This window comes from Lycorma delicatula, chromosome 3 (genome assembly GCF_047948215.1).
Source record: "Lycorma delicatula isolate Av1 chromosome 3, ASM4794821v1, whole genome shotgun sequence".
In the NCBI taxonomy this organism is placed as follows: Eukaryota; Metazoa; Arthropoda; class Insecta; order Hemiptera; family Fulgoridae; genus Lycorma; species Lycorma delicatula.
In genome coordinates, this window is record NC_134457.1 from 43998301 (window position 1) to 44015643 (window position 17343).

General features: G+C 30.7%; 1 protein-coding gene across 1 annotated transcript in view; it reads left to right on the top strand.

Moving 5' to 3' along the window:
* The first annotated feature begins 16621 nt into the window (after positions 1 to 16621).
* Nckx30C (solute carrier family 24 member Nckx30C) overlaps positions 16622 to 17343 on the top strand; it is a 700544-nt gene continuing 699822 nt past the window's right edge. Inside the window, exon 1 of the mRNA XM_075358858.1 lies at positions 16622 to 17332. Coding sequence (XP_075214973.1) covers positions 16628 to 17332 — 705 coding nt within the window. The 5' untranslated portion in view covers positions 16622 to 16627. The remainder of the gene's footprint in view (positions 17333 to 17343) is intronic.

Below are 17343 nucleotides of genomic sequence, written 5' to 3' on the forward strand. Positions count from 1 at the left end.
AATAAAATTTTTAGAGGAAAAGTAAAATCATCTTTAAAAAAATAATAAAAATAAACTCTCTAAAAAGTAAAACAATAGTTTTTCTATTCTTCTATAAATTTAAATAATTTAAGTCAATGCGAAACTACAGCAACAAAAAACAACAAATAATTTTCTAACTCGAAACATTACGTATGAATACATGTATGTAAATATGCAACAAGAGAGATTTGTAAAAAATATATTCTACTGTGAATAAAATCTTGAGATACGGAATCCATGATCACTGTATTTCCCCACCTTCGTTAATAATTTTAACCAAAATTACATGGAATTAGAACGGCAATTTACAGAAATCATCATATAACATTTCATACAAATCGATTAATCTAGTCTGAATGTATAAAATAAAATGATAACTGTCAAAATAAAGCTAAAAAAAGCCTAATTATATATAAAACCAGTAAAATATTAATGAAATGGAATTACATAAATAATATAAGAATGTGAGCAAGAGAACAGAAATTATAAAAAAATATTATATATAAAAAGGGTTTTCTGACCTCATCTTTTTTAGGAAGATTTGAATAAAATCAAACGCCATCAGAAAGTATCTTAGCTATCTAAGGAACATCAGATTATGTAAAAAAAATTACTTATCCTTCAAGTGGAATAATGAGATGTGGGACCCGTAAGGTCAGATCTCAATGCCTTCTTTACGAATTGTGTATATGGCCCATTTACAAATTGTGTAAATGTATATGACCCATCATTCAGTAGATAAAGGTTCAAGTCTTTTCTCACTCTGTTTATCATATTTTCTCAAGAGGAGCAGAAAGATGAGCACCAGGAAATATGGTGGGCATTGAAGTCTCCTATTACTAACGACGGTGATGGGATTTACATGAGGAGATTTGATATTTCTAGGGCATTGGACTCAGTATTCGGCGAGAGATACAAATTGTAGATATCCAATTTAAAGGGGACTGAGATTTTTACCGCAACAGCAGGAATGAGTGTAGCTAGTTGCAATCTTGTAGCCGACACCTCGTTCTGCATAAAAATAACACCACCACTCTCTCTATTGCCTACAAGACAGTCGTATCTCTCACATGTATAGCTTCTTAGTGTTACCGCATCTTGCTGTGATAGATGCGTATCTTGGAAGCACATTATTAATGGTTCATGTGCGCACAAACTAATATCTTCAATGCGGGTCCGTAGATCTCTAACGTTCCACGGAATAATGCTCATAAATAAAGTTAGATGACAAAATTAGTTTATAGGTGATCCGGTTTTTGTTTTTCGAATTTTTGATTTTATGAAAACCGATGCCCTGAGTTCGGGTGGTTCCTCTACCATATCCTCCAGCAAACGTGGTGTTGGAGGGGGAGATTTATAAAAATGGGAAGTTGCAGCCGACATCCCAGAGGAGGTGGTTGTGTGGGCCCCCTTAACAGAGGAGAGCTTATTTGGTGGCTTACCACCCGTTGTATTACTCCTGTTCGTAAAGGTAAAAGTTAAGGGACAGAAAATTTGAGAGGGATCACACTAGTATTAGTTTCACTAGTTGTAACTACTGACTTCTTATTCATCTTCGTTAACTCAGAAATAGTTGCAGTAAGTGAAGAAACCTGATCAGATAACACCTGAACAAGCTTCTTCAACTCACTGCAGGATCCGAACTGTTTGTTGTCTGCATTTACGGTTGCTTTACTTGACGTCATGGCAGTAAAAGTTTCATCCGGTTTAACCAGGTTTTGAGAGCTAAGCGTCTTTTTATATTCTCTTCGGGAGGCTAGAAAAGAAAGCTTTAGATTTTTAGGATTAATATATGTAACACCTTGAGGACGATGCTCTTCGACAATTTTCTGAACGTCCATCTCAAGAAGATTCCGGAAAAACATTAGTCCTCGGCTAGTAGTCAAGATTTTATGACACCGCACTTATACACCTCATATTGGTTAGCCGTAAGAGCGATCGAATTTGCTCACCAATGAAAGTCTATTAGAATTGATCCGTCTCCTTATTGATCGGGAAAGGTGAGACCTGATGAAGGGTGTCACATTCCTGATTATTGCGTAAAACCACAAATCTGACATTTGCGTATTGGAAAGGTTTTTTCAGGTTTTTTCAGATGGACCACCAACTATGACAATTTGATTGTGGACTTGATATTTTGGTCCCACGAGTACCGGCGATATAACGGACCACTTCAGCAGTGCACACGCGTACTGGAGCTAGAGCTAACTAGTTTACAACTAGATTCGTCCAAGTGCCCGGAGGACATCGTTCGAGACTCACTACGTAGAGTCATTCACCCATCGGCATGATAGTTTCCACCTTGGGTTACGATTGCGTTTCGTAAGATTTCACACCCCCGAGGTAAATATAAGAAAAAACAGTGTAGCGTGTTGTTGTGTAGGGTATGTTGTAATTTGTGTAGTGTATGTGTATAGTATAAAGCGTTCTGCAGTTCTGGGTGTAGTCGGAAGACGAGCTAGAAAGGCTAGGGCCGTGGGGATGATAACCCCCAAAATCTTAAAGAGTAAGACTCCCCGTCAGGAAAAATGAATGATTATTAATCATATATAATAAAAGCTGTTTCTCAAAACAATATTTATATAATTCCAAGAAACCTTTGTCACTTGCTTTGGATGAATTTCAATGTGTTTATATAGATGTTCCAAATGAAACGTGTGGTAATGTTTTCAAATATTTAACATATTATTTAAACAATTATGATAGAAACAGAAATAATACTTACTACAATGATTTTTTATTTAAAGAAAATGCTCAATATGGCAACCATTTGTCTGAACACGTTTCAATATATTCGAAGAACGACTCAATGAATCTTCATCAAAATTTCACATGCAGAACCTCAGATACATCACAGTAGCATATCTATATTTCAGTGAAATTGAATCAGTAGTTTTGGAGATTTTCGAGCCTCAAATTTTAAACATAGGCCTACATATATAAAGAAATTATTTTAAGTGAGTGGTATTTTCGTAGTCCTCATACTTCGTAAAGAAAATTTGACTTCATCTGTAATTCCTCCGCGCGTCCGAAAGTAATACCGCACTTTTCTTCTTAAATTTGGTAAAAAGGAGCGATTATATATGCAAACTTAGTTATTTATCAGATCATCCAGGGTTTGAACATTTTTCTTGTAAATAAATCTTTTCATTGGTACCCAAAAATATGGCGAGAAATATGGCCAGATAAGCCCAGAAATTAGCCCATCTCAGAAATCTTTACGCAACAAATTTAGTGAAATATTGATTGTGTTCGCCATTACTCCATCTTGTTAAAAGTACGCACCAGGAATTTCTTACTCAAGTCGGAAAGAGAAACGATTACATTATAATAACATTCTGACTTATTGTGTTCTGGTAAAGCTGAATGATTTTTCGTTTAATTGATAGCACACTAAACTCTAATGTTTTCGTTACGTAATGGTCGTTCCATGATCTCATGGTTATACACAAAGTACACTCGATTCTTCAATAGTTGGCAAGATCCAATAAATGAAATCATATTTTACGTGGAAAAATCTTTACATCGAGAATGACGTCTATTTTTCAGTTATAAAATCCAAAAATCGTTAATAATATTCAACACATTTAAGAGAATCATTGTTGTGTACTGATGCAGTGGTTTTTGTACGGGTGTAGTTTTAAATGTTAGTGCTCTCTGCGTACCACTTCTTGAGATTTTTGCTTATTATGCCAATTTTCTAATAGATTTTTTTGGACTTAGAGCTACGACATCAGAAATATCATTTAATTTTTCTATTGTCAGGATGGATGTTCTTCCTGACACGGGCATGCCTTTGATAGATTCATTTTCTTGGAACTTATCGATCAAATTTCACACACCATTTTGATTTGGAAAATCGATATCTGAATAGTTTTCGTGAAACATTCTTTCATTCCTTCAAGTATTCTGTTTATTTACCACCGGAACGAAACACATTCTCAACTAAAAGAATGCGAGATTTAAGTATTAAAAACCATTATCACACACTGAGGATAAAAAATAAACAAAAACTTCAATAATTATGAAAATGAGAAGTATTATCAACAATGAAACATGGAAATCAGCTGCTAGATTCACTGATGACGTATCAAAAAACAGATTAAATAGTATTTAATTGACTGATATCAAGATGCTTTTGTTTAAGTACACAGTTAGTTACATTTGGGATACCGTAGAGAAAATTGAAAGATCTTTGCAATGCATATATTTTTTTTATATCCTAATTTGCACGTTGCAATCTTTTCAACCAATGAACAAAAAGCAACCCCCCCCCCCGGCATAGTTAGATGAGGATGATGTGTAGGACTTGCAAATGAGATGTAGTCTTCTACAGACTCAGGCCGACCATTCCTGAGACGTATGGTTAATTGAATCTTAACCACCAAAGTAGAATATTAGTACTGCCTAGTATTCAAATCCGTATAAAAACAAATTTTACATATGTAAATGATAATTATATTTCATATTTGTACCGATAAATTTTGTGGATTAATAAATTGTTTACACGCAGAATAAGGTAATAAAATTTTGAATGTATACAATATTAACCGTTTGACATTTATACATAAAACAATTAACTAGATTATTAAACATAAAAAAGATTTTACTTTACGTAATAGTGAGCCCATGCTAGCAAACCTTCCGTTTACCATTTTAATACTCCAAAAATATCATTAGCTTTGACAGATAGGCAATTTGAATATACTGCGTAAAATTGATTAATAGTCTATTACTCCTAACTGGTTTCGAAATGTTAATCCATTAAGAGCCTCAAGATTATAGAGGTAGATAAATTGTTAAAAGATAACATCTATTTTATATTAAATCTTTAGACAAATTAATTTAGTTTTCTAATGTAAGTTTTTTATCTCAAGTTTAATCGTCCAAATTTAAATATAATTTATATTTATTTTTATATTGCGTTGTTTTGCTTGAATAATTTAAAAATTAAGAACTGTGTAACAGAAAATATTAACTTAATTTGAATTGAATTCATCTAACAAGATACAAGTTTTACTTTTGCGGACAGCCTTATGATATTTAAATTTTTTATTTTTTGATGAATAATGTACGAGTATATTTTATTTGACTGTATAACATAAATATATAAAATATATCTACAGCATTTACATGTTTTAATAAATTTATTTCAGAAGTCAATTTTTATGATCTGGCTTATGGTAAGGTTCGCAAGCATCATTTAAACTGCGATTCTAAAACTGAGATAATTATACTGTAATTATTTTTAAATATAACATAAAAATTTTCTTTAAAAAAAAAGTTTTTTTATCATATTTCTTTAAAAAAAAATTATTAATTTCTTTTAATTTTTAAAAACTCGATACTTCAATTTATGTAACGTTGAATTATGCGACATACAATTAGCGTTCCAATAATCAGCATTTTACTAATATTAAAATAATTGATAATAATTTGATATTCTTTTGATTTTTACTTTTTCTAAAATCGATTTTTCAATATTTGCAAATATTTTTTAAATAAGAATAAATTTAAAGAATAAATTCCTACATAAGATTAATAATAATCTATTATTTAAAATATTATTGGTTTAATTAAAATGAAAAAAAAAAACGCCAATCTTTTTCATAGAATCATAATCTCGTTAGGAAAGAGATATTTATCAAAAGAGACTTAAAATATTTTGTTTAAGTCGGAAATGCAATTTTATAATATAATTATAAAAAAATCAAATATCACTACTGCAGAGCAATAAACTGAGAAAAAAATTACAATTTTTATTAATTAAACGACTATTATTCCTTAAGGAACTTATCAGTAGCACTATAAAGGTGGTAGCACTTTAAAGATAAGCCACAGTTCATTATGTTAATAAGAAAGTTAGCACAGATCTACGTATGCTGAGAACTACTGATTAAAGTGAATGATGTATAAAAAATGGATTTTCAACTGCCTAATGATAAATTTTGGGAGATAAATAATACCAATGAGACACAAGATAAGATTCAGAGCATACCATAATATCTATTTGTCCTCACTCTGGAATTTGTAATGAAGGATAATTTTTCAGCCTTTTCGTAATAATTTTGCTGTCTTCTGTTTTTATTCAAGATAATTACATAAAGAAAGTACATTACAGGTGCATATTTTTTTATTAATGCTATTTCAGACCAATTTGTAACACTCAACATGTCCGTAATCATTAAGTTATTCCAAACGATCTTGAGACTTTTTTTACAAAAGAAAGAAGGTTTGCAATCTTGATACAGTAATACGGAACCTGTATGGATTGTTTCATTAGATAAGTATTTTATATATATATATATATATATATATATACGAGGTGTGTGTGAAAAGTAATGAGACTGACTTTTTTACTTACAAAGTTTTTATTTCTTCAAACAACAATATTATCCCCCTCAAAGTAGTTCCCTTGGGCAGCTATACACCGGTGGAGTCGTTGTTCCCACTCTTGGTAGCAGCGCTGGAAGGCTTCAACTGGTAGGGCTTTTAACTGGTCGGTCACTGTCTTTTGAATGTTCTTCAGAGTTCCAAAATGACGTCTTTTTAAGACATGTTTCAATTTCGGGAAAAGGAAAGTGTCACAAGGACTCAAATCAGGTGAACAGGAGGGTTGAGGAACCATAGGAATGGGTTTTGAGGTCAAAAATTCCGTGATGGAAATGGCCGTGTGACTCGGGGCACTGTCATGTTGAAGTATCCACTTGGATACTTCATCATGACAGTAAACAGGCAGGTCTGCCTGTCAATGTCTGTCTGCCTGTCTGCAATGTCTGGTCTCACGCGAATCACTCTTTTCCTGAGCCTTTCAAGGACACCTTTGTTAAACACTTGGTTGACAGTTTGTCCTGGAGGAACAAAGTATTTATGCACGATATCTCTACTGTCAAAAAAGCAAATCAGCATGGTTTTGATCTTTGATTTTCTCATTCGACATTTTTTCGGTCGAGAAACTAACGGAGTGTGCCATTCTTCGCTTTGCCGCTTTGTTTCAGGATCGTACTCAAATATCCAGGATTCATCACCTGTGATCACACGATTGAAGAATTCTTGGTCGTTGTCAATCCTCTCAAGAAGATCAACGCACACGTTTCTTTGATTGTCCTTCTGTTCCGTTGTGAGGTTTTTCGGCACCAATTTCGCACAAAACTTTCGCATGTCCAAATCGTTTGTCAAAATTTGATGTACGGTGAAAGTGTTTAAACTTAACTATTTACTCATCATCCTTATTGTTAAACGACAGTCTGATCGCACAACCCTCACACGCTCAACGTTTTCGTCAGATTTTGAAGTTGAAAGTCTCCCTGAGCGAGGTTGATTTTCAACGAGTTCTCGGCTTTCCAAAAATGATTTGTGCCAGCGGAAAACTTGTGCTCTTGATAAGCAATGTTCCCCATAGGCCTGTTTCAACTTTTCAAAGGTCACACTCACGAATTCTACAAGTTTAACAAAAGACTTGATTACACAACGTTGCTCTAAATTCCGATGCTCCACTTTCGTAACACACAACAAAAACGCAACTGATGGCGCTGTCAAGAATAATGTGTTGGCTGAACGGAGTTGAAACTCGTACTGAGCATGTGGAAGCGATGAACAAACCGGTCTAGCACAGACCGGTAGACCCAGCGTTGCCAGATCGCCCGCAGTGTTACCAATCTCATTACTTTTCTCACACACCTCGTATATAATATAATATAGGTAGATCATGGTGTGCGAAGTTCCACTTACTATTTTTCAACAATTCTACAATTTTGGTTGCCATTTATTTCCACCAAATTGGATTCAACTTTATTTTTTTAAATTGCTAATACGCATCAGTTTTGCAAAGTGTTATGATAAACTAAATGAGTAAACAGCCTAATTATATTACTATCCATTTTCAAGATATTAACTATTAAAAAACTTACTGTTTGAAGGTGTTTATCTATTAAGTTGAATTACTTAGATATTAACTAAAAATAAATAAATCAGGCAAAAATAAAAATCGCGTAATTTTTCTAATGTTTTTAATGATAACTTTAATAAAAAAATCTGATGTGGACACTACATGACTTCTTTGTACGCCTATTAAATGCATAAACTTTTATTTTTTTAAATGAAAAGTACATAAAATTTTATTTAATTAATAACTTCTGATATTTTTTCATTTTTTTTTTATTGTTGAATTATTATTCATTGTAAACATTTTTTAAATAAATCAGTGGTTAATAATTATTAATAAATCAATATATTTAAATTAAAAACAAAGGAGATGAAGTCTGATTCGAATCGATGTGCCTTCCCGTTAAAAGTTCCAAATATTTCATTAATTTCATTGGGCTATAACTCTGGAGTAAATGAAAATAAGTACCATTTATGGTATATTGTTGAAAAGCTCTCAATGAGGGCTTATTACTATAGTTAAGAATAAGGCAAAAATCCAAATTTTTTGAATTTTGCTTTTTTGAACACTTTTGGTCTAGTCGATTGCAACAAGAGCAACTAGAAGTTACAATACTTCTAAATCCAAAATTATAACATCCTACGGCTATTCATTTTTAAGTTTTGCAAGATTTATACATATGAACCAACGTACGTACTTACGTACTTACAGACGTCACGCCGAAACTAGTCAAAATGGATTCAAGGATGGTCAAAATGGATATTTTCATTGAAATCTGAAAACCGAAATATTTCGCCATCACGATACTTCCTTTACTTTGTACAAGGAAGTAAAAATTGAAGATTTTTATTACTTTTTTAAATAACATTATTACTATTATTAATTAGATTCTTGTTTTGAGCACAAGTCTCATCCAACAAATCCAACCTATAGGCAGTAGTATGGCGTTTCCTTGAAAGATTCTCCTTCATCTTTAAGCATATAAAAGATAAGGAGTTCACAAACATCGGTAATCCTATTTTTCAGTTCTTCAATATGTTCTACAGAGGGTTTGTAATCTGTGTCATTTAAATGATACCACAAGAAAAATATAGTGGCGTAAGGTCTGTAGTATATACTGACTATTCTGCTGATCCTTTTTTCTAGCCATTCATTTTATATCTTAAAATTCAGCGTTTAAGAATTCTCTTATTTCTGTATTGTAGTAGGATAATACCCTACTTCATGATTTCTTCACTTAATTTATTCAAATACCCAGCTCCCTTAAGGTTGCCATCAATTAATAACAGAAAATCAAATCAGTGAGGTGACATGACGTTTATTTGGGGTCGAGGAAAATCTTTAACGAATGCTTTAAAATGATTTGTAGATCGTAACTCAAAAGCAAAAGAACTATATAGGTCCCAAAAGGTATTACCTTGTTGAATTGTGTCAAAGGAGTTTTGCACAAGTCTAAGTTTAATATTATTAGGTTACTGGATAATATGAATGCAAACGATTTAGTTCAAATGTTTCAAAAGACTTTAAGAGAAAATCAGTCAATGTAAAATAATTAAATAGGTTTGAATGTTAACTGTTTGTTAGTACTATTATTTTCGGGTCATCGAGTTGTCTCATAAAAGCACTCTTAATCGGTAAAGTTTTTAATGGCAAGAGATATTAATAGAGAAAAAGAATAGATATATTAATGTTCCTTTTTAACATAAATTTTTTGTTAAATTTTACACGGAAATAATGTGTCACATAATCGTAGAGTAATTGTTTAACTTAAGGTGAATCTATTATGACGAAAACGATAATGGACCAAATCTTAGTATAGGTAAAAAAATAGAATTTGTATTTAAAAAAGTGAGATCAGTTAAAATTTTTTAAATTAATAATTATAGGAAAAAAACTACTTCATTCACAGTCTAAATACATATACATCTGCCAATTAGGAAAATGTTTACCCAATGTGACACGTTTACTATATAACTTATTAATAAAAATTTTCTTTTTTTCTTTTTTAGATATTATTACATCAAATCTTAATGATTTCCTTGGCAGAGTGGTAATACCTCCTCTTATCCTCCGTAAAGTCTCGGTTTCGTAGTCCGGGTCCGCCCTAAAGTTTTCCTACGCTTCAGAATTTTCAAACAGACTCTTTTTATGAAAAAATATAGTACATATATATATATATATAAATACATTCATTTATTACACTTTAAATAATGAAATGTTTTTAATGAAATAAGATTTTATATACTTTTAATTTTAAAAAAAATGTGTATTTTTAATTTAATTGGCGTACAAGGAAGTTAGTTATGTGATGTCCACATCAGATTTTTTTAAATCGACTCGAATATGTCATATTTTTCAATTTTTTAATGTAACTTTTCGAATTGCGCCGCTAAATAGCAATACTTGATAGTACTAGTTAGCGTACAAAAACATGATATGTTCTTGAAATAATAAAAACTGTAAACCGTCTCGCAGATATCATTTCTTCCACTCAAAAGAAAAAAAATTCTGTAATATAAATAAAACTGTTTTTAACAAAATGATTCTGATATCAAAAAAAAGGTAAGATACTATATTTCTATTAACAAAATCTGTTACTAATTTAGAATTAAAAAAAAAAACAATACACGTTAAATATATGTAATAGACAATAGATGTACAATAATAGATAATAAATAATGTTTAAGCGTTCCATATAATAAGTAAAAAATAGAAAATTTTTACAAAATTCTTACCCGATTTCATTTATTAAACAACGAATAAATTACATATCAAATTTACTGAAATAATACAATTCTTATGATTATTCGTTGTTTAATAAATGAAATCAGGCCGGCAAGAGTTTTGTAAAACATTTTTCTACTTTTTACTTATATGGAACGCTTAAACATTGTTTATTATCTAATATTGTATATCTATTGTCTATTACATATATTTAACATGTAGTTTTTTTAAAGAAAATTCTAAATTAATAACAGATTTTTATAATGGAAATGTAGTGTCTTACCTTTTTTGATATCAGTATCATTTTGTTAAAAACATTTTTATTTATATTACAGAAATTTTTGTTTTTTTCAGCCGAAGAAATATTATCTGTAAGACTCTTACCGTATGGTTTACAATTTCATTGTAATTTTTTTTTGGGATATATTAATAATAGACACAGTTGGATCTTCAATCTTAAATATTAGAGCTTAAAAAAATTATATTTTAAGTATATATTCGATTCCGCAAACTTGTTTATTTTGTTTAAAAGTTTATTTATTAGACTAAAATTGTACCCATTTATTTATTATAGGAACTAATTATTTACTAAAATTATTATTAATAAATCATTTATTTCAGTAAATTATATTACTCTAATTAATAAACTCGATTCTAATAAATATACCCGACGTAATTTACCCGATACAGTCTTCAACATATTCTAAATCCAATATGGTCTATTTATATAATTTATAAACCCGAATACCTTAATAAATAAACCCTATTTGATGCAATGTTATTGAATAAGGTTAAAAAAAATATAATCTATTAAAAAAAGCACGGGTATCGTAATTCTCCTTGTCCGAAGATGACAAAATCAGGCCAGAGCTGGGATATATATAATTAATTGTATCAAATTTCACCGTTTTTGTTTATCGAGTTTTCGAGATATGAGGCAAAATGTTCAGAAAGCATGTTGAATATCTTCTATTCCTAATTCTGATTGACTTAAAACTTTGGAATTCAAGTAATTTAATAACTACTTTCATCGTTCTATAGAGCTTAATTTTCTACAACAACTACATAAAAAGTAAAAATCGTTAAAAACTATTTCTCTCCCTTTTTTATTTTTGTCCAAAATTTAATAAAATCAATTCCCCATTTACAGACATTTTTTAATCAATTTTTAAGGAATTTAATTTGATCCAGTTTGGAGATATTAAACGAGATATTAAACGATATTAATACAGGTTAACACATGTATGCACATCTTTCGGAAATTGTAATAATTTTTCTTATTTGTCGACTAAGAGGTTCTTGAAACGTCAAAATTTTTAAAAGAACAGATACCCAAAATTTAGGCGTATATTATATAGGTTACTGCTGCAATAGCAGTAATAGAGACTATATTCGGGAAAGTAAAAAAATTCTGTTATAAACAGGAATTAGATAGTAGAGAACCTTTTTTTATCAATATTGAAAGAAATTTTTGTTTAATAAGGTCTGTTTAATAACAACAGAGGATCAATATCCAATACCTTTAAGTTCAACTTAGTTAAAAGTACTTTTTGGAAAGTTTTTAGTTTTCTTGATTGTAGGATAACATATTTTTTAACTGTTTTTTTTTTTCCTTAAAAGTTTATTTGCTTATTTGAAGTAATTATTACTTCAATAAAGCAAACCGACTTGGTGTAATTTTATTAAAAAAGACTAATGAAATTATAGTTTATTAAAAAAAAATTATGGGTACCGTGATCCCATGATGTCCTTGAAGTATATTTCTTCAACTGCATAATTCCTTTTTATTACTAGCATTTTTTAAAACTGGTTTCTAATAATCTAATTTAATTTCTAATTTGTAAGCAATGTTAAATCACAGCTGATTTCTCTCTTTTTACTTTCTTGTACGAAATAAAGGAAGTAGTGTGAACGTGAAAAATTTCGGTTTTCAGATTTCAACGGAAATATCCATTTTGACCATCCCTGAATCTATTTTGAATAGTTTCGGCGTGATGTCTGTACGTACGTATGTATCTCGCATAACTCAAAAATGATTAACTGTAGGATGTTGAAATTTTTGGATTTAAGTCTGTTGTAACATCTAGTTGTGTAGCTTCCCTTTTGATTGCAAACGGCTTGACAAAAAATGTCTAAAAAAGCCCAACATTTAAAAATCTAGAGTTTGAACTTTTTTTTAACAGCAGTAATAAGACTTCATTGAGAGATTTTCAACGATATGTAATACGTGGTACTTATTTTCATTGGTTCCAAAGTTATAGCCAAATAAAAATTTAATTAATGAAATATTTGGATTTTACAAGGGAAGGCACACCGGCGAGAATCCGACTTCATTTTATTTTTTTTTAGCTTATTTTAACTTTTTTTTTTAAATTTAAATATGTTTATTTATTATTAACCTCTGATAGTAAAAAAAATTACAATAAATAATAATTCAATAATAACAATAAAAAAATATATGAAAATATCAGAAGTTATTAGTGAAATAAAAATTTATATACTTTTCATTTAAAAAAAAACGTGTATGTAATTTAATAGGCGTACAAGGAAGTCATATGGTGTTCACATCAGTTTTTTTTTGTATTTATAATGAGACAAATGCTTCTTTACTTTAGTTTCATTCTTTCTTTTATTTTATTCCAAGAATAGCAAAATTTAAATTTTTCCTTGCAAATCAAAATATTGATTCCTACTCTTTCGATGGCTTTGTCTTTGATGTTTCTTTGATGTGTCTAAGAGTAATTTCTTAGACCTTATCTCAGGCCAGGAAAAGTTAAAATTATAAAAATGTTCTACAATCCAAAGAACAAGGAAGGCAAAGTTCTACAAGGAAGGCAAAGTGCAATTTTCTTCCCCCCCACACTTTATTTGATATTTCTTTTCTTTTATTCCAAAATAAATTTGTTTTTAATAGGTTATTTGATGATTATTTTCTACATGCTGCGGACGATCTGTATAGTTCTCTACTATATTGTTAATAAAATAAAATTAATTTCTCAGCAATATGCTTCATGATCAAGTAGATTCTAGATTTGCTCTGTAATGTACTGCATTAAAAATGACCAGTTTTGCTGCGCCAAATAATTTATTTTTCATAGCGTGTAAAAAATCGATAAATATTGAAATTTATGTTTAGCTTTCATTTAAAAAAGATTAGATTTAATCAAGTAATCAGAATAAGTATTAAATTCTTGAGAATTTTTTTACCGACTTTTCTAAGAAAATTACGATATTTCTTTCGGTCACATGGTATGATTCGGGGGCAAATTGAACTTCCTTTTCGTTTTAACATATGAGAAGTACGGAAATACCATTTAATTAAATTGTACAGGCCTATGTATAAAAGTTCTGGCTCTCAAAACTTTCCAGATTAATTTCATTGAATATGAGGTTTCAATAAATATGACGCATTAGTATATGAAGTTGCGCATGTGAAAATTTGATGAAGATTGGCTGTGTGGTTCCTGAGTTACGCTCAATTTAAGATCGACAACAGACATTACCTCAATTTATGGTTATGTTGACTTTGTACTGGTATATTTTTCATACCGCTTATGCAGCGTGTCACAGTGGTGAATGAGTTTAAACTTGGTGCTTGTCTGTAGGGTCTAGTCGTTATTTTTAATTATTTCATCAAATTAGTATTATAATAATTTAATTTTCTTGTAAAAAGAAAATATATTTTAATATTAAATAAAAAAAAATATTCCTCCTTTAGCTTTCTCATTTAATTTATTTTTATATAATTTTTGCGCAAAAAATTATACAAAATAATTTAAAAAATAGAATAACGAAACGTCGGTCTTGTTGCGCAGAACTGCGAAATATTTTTCCATTTAAAATTAATCAGCAAACTAAACATTATATTTAAAATTTATCCCAAATCTATTTAACGTGGGAGATATTTCCATTTCGATTAAAGGTTTGTGCTATTCTGTGTTTCTTGAGATAAATTTTTATTACATCCAATCCTATACAAGGGGAAAGCAGTACGGCTATTGTCCAGCCCGAGTAGAGAGTTATATTATCTTTTGACTGAAAAACAAGACGCATTCTGTTGCGTCACGGTATAGTAGATAGTCAATAAGTGTTTTTATTTAATAAATATATTAAAACGTACTTATTTTGTATTGTTTCTAAGTTTTGTTCATTTTTTTACTTCCGGGCGGAGTAGTAGCACCGCCTTTCATCAAGGAAGATCTAGGGTTCAAATCACGGCCAGCCATCGGATTTTTTACGTGCTACAAAATTCCCATTCCATATTTCGTCTCATAAATTTCGAGATCATGTGGTGAACTTAAAACAAACAAAAAAAATTCTGATGGTATAAAAAAAAGAGTTGGGTTTCAATTAACCACACATCTCAGGAATGGTCGACCTGAGACTGTACAAGACCACACTTCATTTAGATTCATACATATCATCCTCATTCACCCTCTGAAGTATACCTTGCAGTGGTTCTGGATGCTAAAAAGAAAAAGAAAGAAGAATGGATACCGATATGGTTAGGGTTCAATTAATTACACATCTCACGAATGGTCGGCTTGAGACTGTACTAGACTGCATCTCATTTACATTTCATTCATATTACCTTACTGGATATGTTGTTAACAAGTTGAATAGATTACAACGTACACATTAGGAATGAAAATAAAAATGAAATTATATTTAACATTTTTGTTTGTTTTAAGTTTTCTTTTATGCATTAAAAATATTCCAAGTAATTTTATTCTTGTATACTTAATTAATTTACTTTACTACCAGTAATTTTCCTTCATTAATATTAATTTACCTTTACTTACACTTACTAATTTTGGGTAACTACTAAAGATGATTATATAACTCAAAATGCACATTTAGTTAATTTTGTTTTTAAATGTTTTTACGAATTTATTTCAAGTACAGGTTAAATTTGATATCTCTTACTTAGTATTTGAATTTCTTGCTTTATTAAAATATATTGATTTTTTTTAATTATTTTTTTAAATTTCTATATAATTACTCTTCCTAATACATGGTTTATTATATTTTAATTTTTAAAACTATATTTTATTTTTTAGAAATATTTCTTTTGCTAGAAAAAATAAATAGAATCTATTAACTGTTTATTACTTTGTTTTTCATTTTTTTAAACCGTCACATACGCAATATTAGTCGAATCATTTCATATATTATTTATCTATGAGACAATTGTATGCTGCCACCCAATTACTCATTACCATTATTTTTATTACACATTTTTCTTTAATGAAAGTTGAACTTTGTAACGTGTGTAAAATTACAAACTTGATCAGGATTAGAACGTAGAATATTTCGAATAAAAATCAAAGATGCTACCACTCCACCACAGATGTCGAGAAAATGAAATTCAGTGCAACTTTTTAAGAGTTTATCGGTGTACAAAACACACTAAAAACACATTAGACGCTTCCTGGTGTAATCTTATGAAAACAGTATTTGAGATATAATTTGAAATAATTCTTTGTTCTCTGGAAATTCTCTAGTTATTTATATTAATAATGTTGCAATTAAAACTAAAATAAACGTAGAATATAATTGAATCTTGTAAAGGGTAATCCTTTTAAGTGAATTGTACTTCATAAAATAACTACAGTAAAATTACTAAAAGAGAATATTAAATATTGTAATAAGTAGTTTAATGAATGAAAAGGTTTCGTTTAATAAGTAATTGTAAAAATAATTTTTTTTTTTATTAGAAAAAATAAAATAAAATTATAAAAATAAATATTAATATTTTGTATTCATAATTCTGTTACGGTTGATTCATTGCAAGAAACGTAAAGAAAAGAATCGCTTTATTATAAATTTTTAAGTAAAATTTCGATTTTACAACTACATTACTATAAAATAAGGGTATTCTGAAGAAGAAGTGAGGGTACAGGGAATGTAGGGAAATGTTGAGAGGGCAGGGAAATTTGCGGGAGCTAGTTGGGCAGTGTGGAGGGGCAGTGGGCGTCGAGCTGCCGGCGAGGCAGGATGTGGCCGCGGGTGGCTCTCCTTCTGCTGTGCAGCGGGCAACTAGTCCTTTGCCTGCACACTAACAACATTACTAACCTGACCGGTGATGCAAATGAAACGTTTATACATCCGGAAAAAGATCCTCTATTTCCTGAGGATCTATTTACGTTGGAGCAGAGACGGCAGGGAGCCGTCATTCTGCATATAATCGGGGTCGTGTACATGTTTGTCGCTCTAGCGATAGTATGCGACGAGTTTTTCGTGCCCTCCTTAGATGTCGTCATCGAAAAACTGGACATCGCCGAAGACGTAGCCGGGGCGACGTTTATGGCCGCCGGTGGATCGGCACCGGAACTTTTTACCAGCGTTATAGGCGTATTCGTTTCGTTCGACGACGTCGGCATAGGCACTATTGTCGGATCTGCCGTTTTCAACATCCTTTTTGTGATCGGAATGTGCGCAATATTTTCCCGCACCGTGCTTACTTTGACCTGGTGGCCGCTATTCCGCGACTGCACATTCTATTCGGCCTCTTTAATAACGTTAATCGTTTTCTTTCGCGACAACTATATTCACTGGTACGAGGCGGCGGTCCTCTTCAGCTTCTATCTGGCTTACGTATCTTTCATGAAATGGAATCAACCCGTCGAAAGGTTTGTCAAGAAACACCTTTATAAGAACAGAGTGACAAGAGTCCGGAGCACCGATCAGCTGATGCCTTCGGTCAGTTTATA